The sequence below is a fragment of the Somniosus microcephalus genome, chromosome 3, assembly GCF_052327205.1.
Source record: "Somniosus microcephalus isolate GS21.2 chromosome 3, FLI_Smic_1.0, whole genome shotgun sequence".
Classification (NCBI taxonomy): Eukaryota; Metazoa; Chordata; class Chondrichthyes; order Squaliformes; family Somniosidae; genus Somniosus; species Somniosus microcephalus.
Window position 1 is genome coordinate 329,084,109 of NC_140989.1, and position 16,728 is coordinate 329,100,836.

Below are 16,728 nucleotides of genomic sequence, written 5' to 3' on the forward strand. Positions count from 1 at the left end.
CCTCAAATGGACTGCAGAAAAACTCCTCGGTTCCAACCAATTCTACTTCAATGCTTCCCAAATTGCAGCAGTTTGCTATTGAACTATCTACTTAATATATTTAAAAATCTTACATCTGCACACTTCCTGTCAAGGGGAGGGTGTATTTACAGCATGACAAGCTTAGAGAGGAAGATTCTATTACAAATGTGAACAGGAATTTATAATGGAAATATAAAAATAAGGACAGAAGGTCTAACTTTAAAATAGGGATTGAATTATTGCAGCCTCCCTCCCCCCACCTCCAACCCCACTTCACCTGAAGACTGCACTTGATCTTCACTCCCCATGTGCAACATCCTGGGAGATTGACTAGTATTGAAGATAGTTTGTGTCCATTTGTGGAGTATTTTTACATCAATGTTAGCTTGAAACCAGGAATACAAAAAAAGTGAGGTGTTTTCTAAAGTGGTTGGATTTTACTGGGGTTAAAATCAAGGATGCAGGACAATTGGGAAAATACTGGGGCAACTGGAAGCTCTAGATTAATTATGACTGACAAATACATAACACAGGCCAAAAAGTTCCACTGTTGCGAACAACTGCCAAAAACAGAAAAATTCTCAGCAGCTGTTTTTGATTTGTTCTCAGCACATTACTGATATTTAATGGGCTGATTTTAACTTGCCGAAGTTGGCATTGATAGGACCATATTGGGGTCAATAGACTTATCACCCTGTTCCCGCTACAACATAACAGGGGCCTACCGCTATAACAGGGGTCTGCCAAAGCACCTGCTTGTTTCAAGCAATAGGCCCCTTTTAATATGAAAATCAGGTACCAACAATGAGCATAGGACCCCGACTGCCATTTAAGGACAAAACAAGCCAGAGTGCACTCAATGCACACTCTGACCTGTTTTAGCGGTGGTACACCCGAGGAGGCCCCAAAAAGGTAAGCTTTAAATTATTTTTGTGGAACCAGGAGCAGGGCCCCATAAAAATAATCCGGGCAGTTCACACCCGAGCGCCCCCTGCCCCCCACTGCGATCAAGACCCACTCTTGACCCCCCCCCCCCCCACTGCAATCACGACCCACTCTTTGGGCCGCCCCCCCCCCCCCCCACTGCGATCATGACCCACTCTTTGGGCCGCCCCCTCACTGCGATCACGACCCACTCTTTGGGCCGCTCCCCACTGCGATCACGACCCACTCTTTGGGCCGCTCCCCCACTGCAATCACGACCCACTCTTTGGGCCGCCCCCCCACTGCGATCACGACCCACCCTTTGGGCCGACCCCCCCCCCCCACTGCGATCACGACCCACCCTTTGGGCCCCCCCCCCCCTTTGGGCCCCCCCCCCCACTGCGATCACGACCCACTCTTTGGGTGCCCCCCCCCCCCTCCCTGCGATCACGACCCACTCTTTGAGCCGCCCCCCCCCCCCCCACTGCGATCGCGACCCACTCTTTGGGCCGCCCCCCCCCCCCCCCCACTGCGATCATGACCCACTCTTTGGGCCGCCCCCTCACTGCGATCACGACCCACTCTTTGGGCCGCTCCCCACTGCGATCACGACCCACTCTTTGGGCCGCTCCCCCACTGCAATCACGACCCACTCTTTGGGCCGTCCCCCCACTGCGATCACGACCCACCCTTTGGGCCGACCCCCCCCCCCCACTGCGATCACGACCCACCCTTTGGGCCCCCCCCCCCCACTGCGATCACGACCCACCCTATGGGCCCCCCCCCACTGCGATCACGACCCACTCTTTGGGCCGCCCCCCCCCACTGCGATCACGACCCACTCTTTGGGCCGCCCCCCCCCACTGCGATCACGACCCACCCTTTGGGCCGTCCCCCCCCCCCCTCCCCAATTGCGATCATGACTCCCTCTTGTCCCCTCCTCTGCCCCCTGCCATCCCCCGCCAAGACTTGGCTTGCTACCAGTTCAAAACCAGTCAGCAGCATCGGATGCCCATTTGGTACCCGCGGCCCGCCGGTGCTATTTAAGTGAGGCCCGGGCCATGATATGGCTCCGACCTTTCCGCAACTGGAATGGGCAGACGGCCAAGCTCGCTCAGCCGGTCGGTCGCCCAAGTTAAAATCTATCCATCTACCCCAGAAAGTCACGTACTCACTATTTTGCTGCTCAGCATCACACAGTTTGTGTAGAGAAACTCAACCACAGCCAGGAAGATGTCTGGCTGCACATCTGAAAGAACAAATGGAATGTCAGCTTCTTTTGCATCACATGACAGAAGTTGCTGGGCGAACATGGCGCTAAACGCCTCGCAGCGATAGGCTAAGATGCAGCGGTGGGCATACACCACTTTCCTCTCCTCTCCAACAATGAATTTTACATCACTGGTTAAAAAAAAACACACAAAAAGAAACCAAATTAGCAACAACACACACAAAAATTCAACATTTTGGATGCTCAGAACAAATGGAATATCCATACAATTGGCACAATACCATAGCTGGCACCTGAAAAGTCTCAATTGCTACATAGATTAGAGTGCCTCAAAGGACTGTGCTAGATCATGGTTACTATGCTTTATGTTGCTAAGTTTATAAAATCAATTTAGCAGAAAAGAACCATAAAAGGACTACAATTCGTGGAATGCAACAGGAAAAGAGTCTCTTTGTAGGAGTAACAATGATTTCCTCCCTTCTCCTACTCTCCTGATAGCGTTGATTCCTTGTTGGGATATCGTTCCACAGTCATCAGTTACCATATGATACTGAAGTACTCATTCTTCACACGTGAGCCTTCCCAAAGACTATTCGACTATGGAAAGTATCAGGAACAAGGCCAATCCTGACCTCATGTAAAGTGTATGTTCAAGTACTATCAAGTATTATGTTCTTATCAGGTTTTTGAATGGCAAGGGACTCAAGGGTTATGGGGAGCAGGCAGGGAAGTGGAGTTGAGGCCAAGATCAGATCAGCCATGATCTTATTGAATGGCGGAGCAGGCTCGAGGGGCCAAATGATCTACTCCTGCTCCTACGTCTTATGTTCTTATGTTATCAGCAGAGGTTGACAAATAGCCATCGTGGCTGGAGTTTTCTTCCTCCTTAACTCAAGGGCACTGAGTTCAATACTAAACACTCTGGCTGACAGCTAACCATAAAATGGCTTTAAAAAGCTATAGTTTTACAATGCAGCAGCTGCCCTACCTCGCTAGCCAGCTATTGCCATGCATTTCCCAGGCTTAGTGCAGCATGCATCTCAGTTCCCAACAAACCTTCCACTCATCCTACAGCTCTGCTGGTTGGCAGTGATATTAGTGGTGGAGATTGAAATGGAACAAATAACATTGCCTTTCATCACAGTGATGCAAATGACAACACAGGAAGCATAAAATCTCCTTAACCAAGCTTTTAGTCACCTCTCCTAATGTCTCCTTCTTTGGCTCTGTGTCAATTTTTGTCTGATCACGCTCCTGTGAAGTGCCTTGGGATGTTTTACTACGTTAAAGGCGCTATATAAATGCAAGTTATTGTTGTTGTTGAACTCCAACAGCTCATTTTGAGTGTCTCATTAGATGCTGCGTTGCACCATTGTCAGGTATGGAAAAGGCTTGGAGATGCAGCACTAAGTAGAACAAAGTCCAATTAATGCGTCTGGGCTGCCACAAAACTTTTGGCTGTGATGTCAGTTTGGGTTGATTCCAAGATTCTTCTGGCTGGCAGTCTAAGGTTGGGCCATATGAAACCGAGAACATTAAAAGGAAAGATAAATTCCTACTAGAGAACGTGGCTAGGTATGCCAAATGTGGTTCCCAGGAACACATCCGCTTATCTTTAATCTTAGGGATGAAGAGTATAAATGTTGTAAGAGCAGTTTGCTTATGACGATGAGGAAATCACCAGACGTAGTTATTGCAAATTCAGAAGTGAAGTCTGGAAGCTAATAGAATTCTGAATCAATTTTGGATGACGTGGTCATTGTTAACATCCACTGACAGTATGTCTGGGGCCATTTCTGGCAGTCATTTCAAGTTGTCAGAAAGTGCAGAACCTTATTGTCCTGCACAATTCCGACCTTAGCTTCTCCCCTACACCCACTTTGTTAACAAAATCCCTTTCTTCCACCTCTGCAGCATTACCTGCTTCCGCCCCTATTTCTTATTTTCTGCCACCAAAACCCTAGTCTTACTGAATGGCGGAGCAGGCTCGAGGGTGCAAATGGCCTACTCCTGCTCCTATTTCTTATGTTAGTCAATGCCTTCATCATTACAAAGTTGAACCACTCCAATGCCCTACTAGCTGGCCTTCCTGCGCCAACCCTTCATGACCAACCATCCAAAACCCTGCCGTAGGTATCCTCACCCACACTACGTGCCACATTTCCATCACTCCCATCCTCGCAACATATCATTTTCAAACTTTTTCTCCTTGTTTTTAAGTTCTGCAAGGCCATCCCCCAGACTACTTTAGTCATCTGCCCCTGATTTATGCCCTTGCATACACCCCCACTCCTCTTATGCCTGACTTTTCCTACCCTTTCCCTCACATCCTCCGCTTCACCATTGGTGGCTGCTCGTTCAGCTGCCACAGGCCTGCCTCTCCAATGATCTACCCAGTTCCAATCACCTTGCCTCTCTCTCTCTGCTTTCAAAAATCTCCCCAAACACCTCCTCTTCAATCAGTCTCCATCCTAGTCTCTCCATTTTCCCATGTCCACCAAATCGCTTTCCTCCTTATTGTAAAGTGTATCCAGGTGTCTTCTTGTAAAGGAGCAGCTCTGTGTAAATGCAAGCTGCTGTTGTTGTTGATGATAGTTTTACACTAAATGATTAGCAACGTTGCTGGAAACTTATTAAGAAACAATTTGCAGTTGACTACCAGGAAATGCTAGGGTCAGAAAATAGTCAAATGAGTAAAGGTTCAGACATCAAGCCTTTTCCTTCTAGAAGACATATGCAGTCTGTACTGTGAAGAACACTCAATAATTTATTCCATTTCATGGTGAGAGCTAATAATCACATTATCAAAAAAAAATCCCCACCTCCAATCACTGCTGGCAATCAACTTAAAACTCTAGGATATCATTACAATCTGCACAATTCAAACCCTACTTGATGCATTGCACAGATGACTTTCCTATGCTGCCCAGACTGGAACCAGCATAATCGTAGAGTATCTGATCATCTACAGTATATCTATAGCTATACCTATATCCTTCAGCCCCGTCTTAACCAGATGCTAATACAGTAACCAGATTCTTTTTAAAGGTAATTAATAATAAAACTGCTTTTGATAGTAACCTATTTCACAGATGCACCCCATGGAAATTCTAATTTCCAGTCTCACTTGAAGCTTGCCAAATGTTGTGTTCGTATCATTTAGTTCTGGGTTATTATTAGACTGTAATATATTAAAAAGTATTATGAGCCAGGAAAGCACATGTATCATTTTTCAGTAAAGTCCTCCCTTCCTGGCAGGCAACTCTATTACTATCTTTAAACTGGAAAGCTTAGAAATAAAAATGCAAGATTTATGGGGCTGCATAGAAACATAGAAGATAGGAGCAGGAGTAGGCCATTCGGCCCCTCGAGCCTGCTCCGCCATTTAATGGGATCATGGCTGATCATCCAAATTCAGTACCCGGTCCCTGCTTTCTCCCCATATCCCTTCATCCCTTTAGCCTTAAGAAATATATCCAACTCCTTCTTGAATATATTTAATGAATTGGCCTCAACTGCCTTCTGTGGTAGAGAATTCCACAGGTTCACCACTCTCTGGGTGAAGAAATTCCTCCTCATCTCAGTCCTAAATGGCTTATCCCTTATCCTTAGACCGTGACCCCTGGTTCTGGACTCCCCCGCCATTGTGAACATCCTTCCTGCATCGAGTCTGTCTAGTCCTGTTAGAATTTTATAAGTTTCAATGAGATCCCCTCTCATTCTTCTAAACTCTAGCGAATATAAGCCTAATCGACCCAATCTCTCTTCATACATCATTCCTGCCATCCCAGGTATCAGTCTGGTGAACCTTCACTGCACTCCCTCCATGGCAAGAACATCCTTCCTCAGATAAGGCAACCAAAACTGCACACAATACTCAAGGTGTGGTCTCACCAAGGCCCTGTACAACTGCAGCAAGACATCCTTGCTCCTGTACTCGAATCCTCTCGCTATGAAGGCCAACATACCATTTGCCTTCTTAACCGCCTGCTGCACCTGCATGCTTACCTTCAGTGACTGGTGCACAAAGACACCCAGTTCTCGTTGCACTTCCCCTTTTCCCAATCTATTGCCGTTCAGATAATAATCTGTCTTCCTGTTTTTGCCAGCAAAGTGGATAACCTCGCATTTATCCACATTATACTGCATCTGCCATGCATCTGCTCAATCACCCAGCCTGTCCAAATCATACTGGAGTTTCTCTGCATCCTCCTCACAGCACACATACCCACCCAGCTTTGTGTCGTCTGCAAACTTGGAGATATTACATCTAGTTCCCTCGTCTAGATCATTAATATATATTGTGAATAGCTGGGGTCTGAGCACCGATCCCTGCGGTACCCCACTAGTCACTGCCTGCCACTCGGAAAAAGACCCGTTTATTCCAACTCTTTGCTTCCTGTCTGCCAACCAGTTCTCTATCCAAGTTAGTACCTTACCCCCAATCCCATGTGCTTTAACTTTGCACGCCAATCTCTTATGTGGGACCTTATCGAAAGCCTTCTGAAAGTCCAAATACACCACATCCACTGGTTCTCCCTTATCTATTCTACCAGTAACATCCTCATGGTTAACATTTGTGTGCTACACCACAGAGTTTGCACCAACAGTGCTCCACACAGTGAGTTGCCAATCTCCACCATGCTACTATTTGAAATTGTCATTGGAAGGTCAGTCAATTTGTCAAGCTTGCACAGAACATGTAGCAGCCAATTACAAGACAGCATTTCTCCCTATTACAAAGTGACAGGACCTCAAAAGTACTTCACTGGCTGTGAAGTGCTTTGGGGCGTCCTGTGATCTCAAAAGTTACTTTATAAATATAGATTCTTTCATCTTTCTAGAATTGGCAGAGTCCTGGAAACAAGCCTTCAACCACTCTAGATAGAGGGAGAATTCAGGGAGAACAAAAAATAGAAATACTGGCATAAAAGGTACATACGAAATTTTAAAGAAAATAAAGCTAATTGTGTGTATTCCTGACTGCAACAGTATCAAGATTCTTATGGCATTCATACTTTGCTCTTGTGACCTACATTATTGGAACGTCTAAATGTATTGTGTATTATAATGTACGCTGTATTATTTTCCAATAATCAACTGTTGTTCCCTTGAAAGTCCTGCAGTGATTACGTCACAACCATTAATCATTCAATGTGGCATGATCATGCATCAGCAACGTGGATTTGACAGCTATTATCTTATTTTTAAAAAGGTTATGGTATATGATATGTTGAGGTAGTCATTTGCTATTGTTCCAATCTGCTCAAAGCTTCTTCTGGGATTTTTTTTAATGCAAAACTGCAGTACTCAAGCAGCAAATCAAAGCAACTGTAGAAATTAGCAGGATGTCTCGCTATGGCAAAAACACATCCCTAATCATTATGCACAGAAGTGATTTCAAGGCTGCAATTTCAGAGTATTTCACATAACTGTTATAAACTGCTTTAGTTTGGGTCTTCTGGTTTATTACATCATCAGAACCCCTCAATGACTTCTGGTTTTCATTTTAGAAATTTCCACACTCAAAAACCGGATGGTGGAACCTTTGTGGTGTGTGTGTGTGTGTGTGTGCGTGTGCTGCTACCAAAAAAAAAGACACATTGCAGTTGAGTTTGGAAAGAAGGTTGTTGTAAGAACTGGAGCTGCTTGAAAACTCCCCAGTGCTGCAACATCATCTAATTAACAAGACAGCAAGCAGCCTCTCACAGGAACTCTGTGTCTGCTTGTTCAAAAAGTGTCAGCTAAATGGTACTATGTTAGAACAAGAAAGAATGTACATTTATACAGCGCCTTTCGCAACCCCAGTATGTCCCAATGCGCTTCACAGCCAATGAAGTACTTTTGAAGTATAGTCACTGTTGTAATATAGGAAAATGAGGCTTGTATTTTAAGAATATTCTTAATTTAGAAGCAGTTTATTATAGTTATATTCAGAAGAGCTTTATAAAAAGTGTATCTTTTTTTATTCGCTTACGGGAAGGCCAGCATTTATTGCCCATCCCTAGATGCCCTTGAGGAGGTGATGGTGAGCCGCCTTCTTGAACCGCTGCTGTCCGTGTGGTGAAGGTACTCCCACAGTGCTGTTAGGTAGGGAGTTCCAGGATTTTGACCCAGCGATGATGAAGGATCAGCGATATACTTCCAAGTCAGGATGGTGTGTGACTTGGAGGTGGCGGTGTTCCCATGCGCCTGCTGCCCTTGTCCTTCTAGGTGGAAGAGGTCGCGGGTTTGGGAGGTGCTGCCGAAGAAGCCTTGGCGAGTTGCTGCAGTGCATCTTGTAGATGGTCCACACTGCAGCCACGGTACACCGGTGGTGGAGGGAGTGAATGTTTAAGGTGGTGGAGGGGTGCCAATCAAGCGGACTGCTTTGTCCTGGATGGTGTCGAGTTTTTTGAGTGTTGTTGGAGCTGCACTCATCCAGGCAAGTGGAGAGTTATCCATCACACTCCTTACATGTGCCTTGTAGATGGTGGAAAGGCTTTGGGGAGTCGGGAGGTGAGACACTTGCCGCAGAACACCTAGGCCTAGAAATTCACTATGGCCCCGCCAGCTGCCTAGCGCCCAAAAGTTAGCGCTGGGCGGGAAGCCTATAGCAATCGTCAGATATTCATTGTTAGCGCCCCAATTCGGAAGCGAGCGCTATACCAGGGTGTGCCCGCCTCCGCTTGGTGCGCTGACACTGAATATCAGCGCTCTTGGCGCCGCTGCGCCAGGCGCTGCGCAGCGGCAGGCTGCGGTACTGCAGGCCTCCTCCTTCTCTTAAGGGGGAGCTGCCTGCAACGGGGAGATCGCCGCTGGATAGTGCCGGCAAATGAGCCCGGCACCACGGAGAAGTGCCGGGCTCGCGGAAAGCAGCCGGCAATGCCGCGGGGGGGGGTGGAGGAGGCCGGGGAAGGAGGTGCGGGCAGGCGGCCGGCCGCACCTTCCGCTTTAAAGCGCCCCACTAAGGCAGCAGGACAGCCCCGTTTTCTGGTCGCTGTTTGCGGCCGCTTCGGAGGAGGCGGCCGCAACTAAATATGGGGATCGGCGCGGTTTCGGGGCGGAACCGGGGCACTGCGCACACCGATGACGTCATCGGTGCCGGCGCAGCGCTAACGGCTACCGCCGCCAATACCGCTGCGCTGAATATCTGCGCAAACTCATTTTTGGCGCAAAATCACCCTTTAGGCGTTAACTGGGCGCAAAGCTGGCAGCGCCTTAATGAATTTCTAGGCCCTAGTCTCTGAAGTTACATTAAATTATTATAGACAAACTTCCCCCCTAATTAATTATTACTAAAGTCGAGCCTTTCGTGGAAATTTTAAAAACAGATCCCCCAAAATTATTACTTTTAATCTATAAATTGATTATTTACAGGCGTTTGTGGAAACGGTGGGGTGGGGGCTGGGGTTTAGGTGGGTCAGTCTGAGGCCTACGATCCTCTTCCAATCCCCGGCGTTTCCTGCTTTCCGCGGCCGCTCTCACCTGAACTCCGGCGCGTTGATCATTTTCCTCATGTCGGCGGCGAAGGAGGCAAGGCTTCCCCGCAGACAAGCGGAATTAGGAGGGTCGGACATGTCTCCGAGCCGGCAGGAGGGCGGCTGTGGTCCCGGGCCCCACACCTCCACCCAGCCAAGGAAAAATTTCAACACCAGACAGGGAGAGAAAGAAATGGAGGGAAGGCAAAAGAGGAGGTGGAAATGAGATAACAGGGGGAGGGGAAAAAAAAGTTAAAGGAAAAAGAAAACGAGGAGGAAATAGAAAAAGAAAGAAAACAGCAAACAAAATGCATAAATGAAAAAATTTAACGAGAGGGGAAACAAGTGCATTAATTTGAGGAAAGCGAAATTAAAACAATGTAAGAGAAAGCGACTGGTTAAACTCTTTGGTCAAGAATACACTTTGCCGCATTTTTTCTTACTTTTATTGCTGCATTTACCATGGCTGATGAAGAGACCATGATCAGGAAAGTGGTTTTCCCAGGATGAATCAAACCCATTGCACTTGGGGGTCTGCTGAAGCCTGCATCCCCCCAGATATGGGATACTGGACTGCATAATCTGAGGGGGGATTGTGTATGTCCTTTCCCCCTTTTGTTGGCAAAACCATGGTTGATCTACATCATTAAGGGGCAGAGATTGGCAGTGCAGCGTCCAGAAATCAACAAAATCTATTTCATTTATTTTAACATGCATCGCATTACACTGTACCATCCTGCCTCCCCCGAAAGGATTGATGGCACAATAAAAGTCACAAACCAAATTTGCTTGTCCGTGCCCGGGTGGCCCTGGAGATGGAGCATACGGTGTACACTGGCACGCTCGAGGCCTTCCGCAAACCAAATTTGCCCGGTTGGCCCTGGAGAGGAAACATGCAATGTCGGTATGCTCGGGGCTTTCTGCAACTGGTGGGCACCGCAGAGTGTCGAATTAACATAGATAATTTTATGATTTAGCATTATAAGTTTATTTTCGTGAATTAGACCATATGTTTAAATTATTATATTAATGGTGCCTCTTCAGCTGAGAGGGCACTTGTAGAGCTGTTTTTCTGTTAGTGTCACCCGTAATGGTCTATTAAAATTAGGCATGCTTCAGATGCCTAGTGAGACTGGATACCTCGAACCCCTGCTATTCGTCCAATTAAAATAGGCAAACCAAATTTGAAAATATTACTTCAACTTTCCCCCCATTCTCCCAAAGGCTCAGCCATATCCAGACCCAGGTAGCCATTATTCTTGTGTGACCCTTGATGTGCCTCAATGAATCCGAGACCCAACGTTAACGGAGCAAAGCAAGGCTTTTATTAACTCAGAAAGTAATACACAGTGGAGAAGTGTCTCTCATCCAGAGATCTGCTGTACTGCCTGTGAGACACGCTGGGGCCTGCTTAAGTAGGGGCCAGGTATGGGCGGAGCCCTACACACAATACAATACAGGTAAGGAAATGGAACTGAAACTAAACTCCCCAGCTTGTCACAGTCACAATCAAACACAGAGAATACAGCGTGCCTGATGAATGGCATATTTCATCACATTTACCCCTTCTACGGATTTAGTCTGTTCGGGGGTTTGGTAGTCCCCTGTGACCGACATAGCTGTTGTGGTGCCGCGGGTGTCGGCTGGGTGTCCCCGGTGGCCTCCTGGGTCTCTGCCGGGGACGCCGCCAGGGTTGTTGAAGGGGTAGTTGGTGGGGGCACCGTTGGTCTATGTTCTTCCGGGGGTGATGAAAGAATAGTGGGTGGGTAAGAGTTGCTGTGATCGTTGTTGCTGTTGTTGTCGTGGTTGTTGTCGTTACCGGCTGGGGCGACGTCTTTTATGGACACGGTGTCCTCCCGTCGGCGTGCCGGACATACGCGTATTGGGGGTTGGCGTGGAGTAGGTGCACTGACTCCACGAGAGGGTCTGTCTTGTGGCCCCTCACATGCCTTCGTACAAATACCGGACCTGGGGTGGAGAGCCATGACGGCATGGATACGCCTGAGGTGGATTTCCGGGGGAAGACAAACATTCGTTTATGAGGCGTAGCATTAGTGGCAGTACACAATAGCGACCGTATCGAATGGAGCACATCTGGGAGGACTTCCTGCCAGCGGGAGGTAGGGAGGCCCTTGGTCCTTAGAGCTAGAGTGACTGCTTTCCATACTGTCCCGTTCTCTCGCTCCACCTGACCGTTACCCTGAGGGTTGTAGCTGGTGGTACGGCTCGTGGCGATCCCCCTGGACAGCATGTACTGGCGTAGCTCTTCACTCATGAAGGACGCCCCCCTATCCGTATGGATGTAGCTCGGCATACCGAACAGGCAGAACAGACTGTTGAGGCATTTAATGACCGTGGCGCTGGTCATGTCTGGGCAGGGGAAGGCGAATGGGAAACGGGAGTATTCGTCCACAATGTTCAGGAAGTAAACATTGCGGTCGACTGACGGGAGGGGGCCCTTGAAATCTAAGCTGAGCCGCTCAAAGGGCCGTGTAGCTTTGATTAAGTGGGCTCTATCTGGGCGGTAGAACCGAGGCTTGCACTCAGCGCAAGTGCGGCAGTTCCTGGTCAGAGACCGAACTTCCTCAATCGAGTAGGGTAAGTTGCGGGACTTTATGAAGTGGAACAGCCGTGTGACCCCTGGGTGGCAGAGGTCGTTTTTAATCATTTTTAATCTTCCCCTTCTGTTTATTATTAAACATAAACGCTACCGACCGCTGGTCGGTAAGTAGGGTGAAGCGTTTGCCGGCTAGGTAGTGGCGCCAGTGGCGCACTGCCTCCACGATGGCTTGGGCCTCCTTTTCCACGGAGGAGTGTCTGATCTCGGGCCCTTGGAGGGTCCTCGAGAAGAAAGCTACGGGCCGCCCCGCCTGGTTGAGGGTGGCCGCCAAGGCAAAGTCAGACGCATCACTTTCCACTTGAAAGGGAGTGTTCTCGTCCACTGCCTGTAGCGTGGCCCGCTCAATATCCCGCTTAATGCTTTTGAAGGCGGCGTGGGCCTCAGCAGAGAGCGGAAAAGAGGATGCTTTCAAGAGGGGGCGGGCTTTGTCGGAGTAGTTGGGGACCCATTGGGCATAATAAGAAAATAACCTCAGGCACCTTTTCAGGGCTTTGGGAGTGTTGGGCAGGGGCAGCTCCCGTAGGGGGCGCAATCGGTCGGGGTCTGGTCCGATTTCCCCATTCTCCACCACGCTGCCTAGTATGCAGAGGCGCGTGGTGTTGAAAACGCACTTGTCCTCGTTGTAAGTGAGGTTGAGTTTTTGTGCGGTTTTCAGGTACCTCTCGAGGTTCGGGTCGTGATCCTGCTGGTTGTGACCGCAGATGGTGACGTTGTCGAGGTAGGGGAAGGTTGCCTGCAAGTGGTGGTCATCGACCATGCGGTCCATCTCCCTCTGGAAGACCGAGACCCCATTCGTCACCCCAAAGGGGACTCTGAGGAATTGGTAGAGGCGTCCGTTCGCCTCGAAGGCGGTGTACGGGCGGTCCTCTGGTCTGATAGGGAGCTGGTGGTACGCTGACTTGAGGTCGATGGTGGAGAACACCTGGTATTGGGCAATTTGGTTCACCATTTCTGATATGCGGGGTAGCGGGTAGGCGTCTAGTTGGGTGTACATGTTGATCGTTTGGCTATAGTCGATCACCATCTGTTTCTTCTCGCTACCCCTCACCACCACCACTTGGGCGCGCCACGGGCTGTTGCTGCGTTCAATAACGCGCTCCCTCAGCAGCCTGTCCACCTCGGTCGCAATAAAGCGCCTGTCCTCCCAGCTGTACCTCCTGCATTTGGTCGCTATTGGCCGGCAGTTGGGAGTAAGGTTCGCGAATAGCGAAGGCGGCTTTACCTTCAGGGTAGCCAGACCGCACACTGTGAGGGGCGGCTGGGACCCACCGTAATTGAGCGTGATGCTTTGGTGGTGGCACTGGAAGTCCAGGCCCAAGATCACGCTCGCACATAGACTCTTCATGATTAGTAATTTAAAATTATCGTATACAGTTCCGTTAATGGACAATTGTACCGCGCAGTAACCCATAATGGTCGATGTCTGGGTTTTATCAGCCATAGAGATGGTGCCCCGAGCAGGGACCACCGTTAGAGAGAGTTGTTGTACTAGTCCAGGGTGAATAAAACTCTCCGTGCTTCCACTGTCAATTAAACATTTAACCCCGCACCCGTTTACCTCGATGTCCACCATTGATTTGGATAGCGGGTGCGATCTGGTCTGGTCCACTGTGACCGATGCCACTGTAGGGCCCTGATCGAGACAAGATGGCGTCCACGCTGTCTGCTCACAAGATGGCGGACCCCACGAGGTCGGGCAAGATGGCGTCCAAGATGGCCGCTCCCACGGCGCACACGCGGCGGTGGCGGGTTTTCCAGCGGGGTTCCCTCTGCACACCTTCCCGAAGTGCCCCTTCTTACCGCACTTAAAGCAGGTGGTGCCTTTCGCTGGGCACAGGTTTCTGGTGTGCTTCGGCTGCCCGCAGAAGTAGCAGTTGGGGCCCCGACGCATCGCGGCTGTCGTAGGGCTTCTGGGGGGAGAGCGGGGCCCTGACGGTGTCGGGCTGCCAGGCGGGGAAGATGCCTTCCAAGATGGCGGCGCCCTTGGTGCACACGTGGCGGCGTGGGCGGCGCGGGCTGAAGAGTAGGCATCCGAGTTTCTCTGGGCCACATCCAGGGATCGCGCTGTGTCCACAGCCTGTTTCAGGTCCAATCCCGTTTTTTCCAGTAGTCTCTGCCGGATGTAAGTGGAGCTGAGGCCTGTAATAAAGGCATCATGAACAAGCTCGTCAGTGTACACTGCGGCTTTTACATCTTGGCACTTGCAGTCTTTGCCAAGCATTTTCAGGGTGACTAGGAACTCATCCAGCGATTCCCCAGGTCGTTGTGTGCGAGTAGCGAGCAGATGCCTAGCGTACACCTCGTTCGTAGGCTGCTGGTAATGCGCCTTTAGGATGTCGCAGGCGGCCGGGTACGTGTCGGCGTCTTGGATGAGGGGGTAAACCCGGTGGCTTACCCAATTCCGCAGGATTCCGAGTTTCATACTTTCAGCGTCCGTAGCGTCTGTGATGGCTGCGGAATTGTCCAGGAAGAATTCCATACACTTAAACCAGTGTCCGAATCGTGCCGATGCGTCCGAAGCATGCGGGTCCCAATCCAAACGTTCGGGTTTCAAGAGTCGGTCCATTGCGTTGAAAATTGAGTTAATAAAATTGATCTGCCTCAATGAATCCGAGACCCAACGTTAACGGAGCAAAGCAAGGCTTTTATTAACTCAGAAAGTAATACACAGTGGAGAAGTGTCTCTCATCCAGAGATCTGCTGTACTGCCTGTGAGACACGCTGGGGCCTGCTTAAGTAGGGGCCAGGTATGGGCGGAGCCCTACACACAATACAATACAGGTAAGGAAATGGAACTGAAACTAAACTCCCCAGCTTGTCACAGTCACAGGCACAATCAAACACAGAGAATACAGCGTGCCTGATGAATGGCATATTTCATCACAACCCTAGACAGTAAATGTGTGGAATAATGACAGAAAATGCTGGAAACACTCAGCAGGTCAGGCAGCATCGTAGAGAGAGAAACAGAGTTAACGTTTCAGGTCGTTGACCCTTCGTCAGAACTGGAAAAATGTTAGAGATGTAACCGATTTTTAAGCAAGTGTAGGGGAAGGGAAAGGGAGGAGGGGAGGAAAGAACAAAGGGAAGGTCTGTGACAGGCTGGAAGACAGGAGTGATTGAATGACAAAAGGGATGATGGTGCAAAGCAAATGGAGATGGTAATGGGACAAGTTAAGAAACAAAAGATGACTCTAGATGAGGTGTAAATGGCAATAGCAGAATCATCAACAGCTGCCATGTGAGAGAAAAAAGAAAAATACCCAGAACTAGCTTGTTACTTAATTTGGTTGGATCCAACCCCTAGTAATTGGTTCATTGGTATGTTTTGTACACTGGTAGAAACATCTAAAACCACATTGAACCCACATTAGAAAATATGAATTTGTAGACATATGGGGAAAGTTTCCTCAGTTCACTCTTTATTGCAAAATTATAAATATATTATTTAAACATGTTTATGATATCAACACATGTAGTGAACAGAGAGAACCTTGCCCCCAAGTTTGCTACTTTCAAAATGGATGGTAAGACTGCATTAACAATTATCCAAACTCAGAAAATAGACTCCATTTTTTCTTGCTCGTCTCTGCTTATCTTACTGCATATCTTCTCTTGTGCATCGCCAATGAGGGGGCAAATGGATTTAATGTCGTGTCTAGCTGCCATGAAAAATATTTCTTCAAAGTTAATGCAGCTGCCAAATTGCGCAATATTTTATTCCTCCAAGTATTGTATGACTCATTTGATATAAATATTTCAAAAAATATATATACTTTTACCTCACCCCAATGAGCCTTAGCATTTATGCACTTCAATAAGTCCCAGGTATTCCAACAAATTTAGGTGAAAATGCATCTGGACCTGCATTAGAATCAGATCACAAATATTATTCAGAGCTACTTGAATAGAATGATTAAAAGAGCACCATAAGACACAGTGAGACATAGAAATTCACTGTCCATGCCTATTTGCCCCAGAAACATAATTCAGTTCTAGATTTTCCATCAGCTTTGATCTTCAACACAATGCTTTCCTTCACACAGAAGATACCCAAGGCGTGGGATGTTCAGTCAGTAAATACACTATCCAATTTGAAAGTGAGCCACATGAACAAGGAAAAGCCTAGGGGGTAAAAATTGGGTAGCGCCCCCTTTGGGATGCTACCTTCGGCGGGGCACTAATTTTAGCGCCCCAAAAAAGTTAGCGCCCCTGCAACCGATTTTCCCAGGTAGCGCCCCGAGATGGAGGAGGGGCGCTACTGGAAGCGCCCCGCGTCCCTCTTGGGCTGCTGCGAGCCAATATCGCGGCGCCATGTCGCACCGCGGTACTGCAGGCCTTCCTCCCCTTATTAAAGGGGAGGGGCCTGGCGCAGCGCGTCCCAGCGCCCAGCTGGCCCACCAGGGATCGGGAGTGCCGGCAAACGAGCCCACACTCAAGAAGAGTGCCAGGCTCACGGAGAGCAGCCGGCA

General features: G+C 48.7%; 1 protein-coding gene and 1 non-coding gene across 6 annotated transcripts in view; one reads left to right on the top strand and one right to left on the bottom strand.

The window, feature by feature from the left end:
• The window catches only part of LOC147122217 (BTB/POZ domain-containing protein 19-like), a 263,418-nt gene extending 253,536 nt beyond the window's left edge, over nt 1-9,882 (bottom strand). For 2 of the 5 annotated variants that reach the window (XR_015077709.1, XR_015077708.1), the window contains exons 1-2: nt 9,644-9,882; nt 2,121-2,346 (exon numbers count right to left, since the gene is read on the bottom strand). Coding sequence is in view for 3 of the 5 variants with exons in the window: in XM_085983136.1 (XP_085839262.1) it covers nt 2,121-2,346; nt 9,644-9,735 (318 nt within the window). In the remaining 2 variants the exon portion in view is untranslated. The other 3 variants (XM_085983136.1, XM_085983135.1, XM_085983134.1) reach the window with 3 other exon arrangements.
• A 207-nt stretch (nt 9,883-10,089) lies between these two features.
• LOC147122219 (U1 spliceosomal RNA) lies at nt 10,090-10,250 on the top strand. The gene has a single exon (XR_015077792.1). It is a non-coding gene; the product is annotated as a U1 spliceosomal RNA (small nuclear RNA).
• Nucleotides 10,251-16,728: the final 6,478 nt, after the last annotated feature.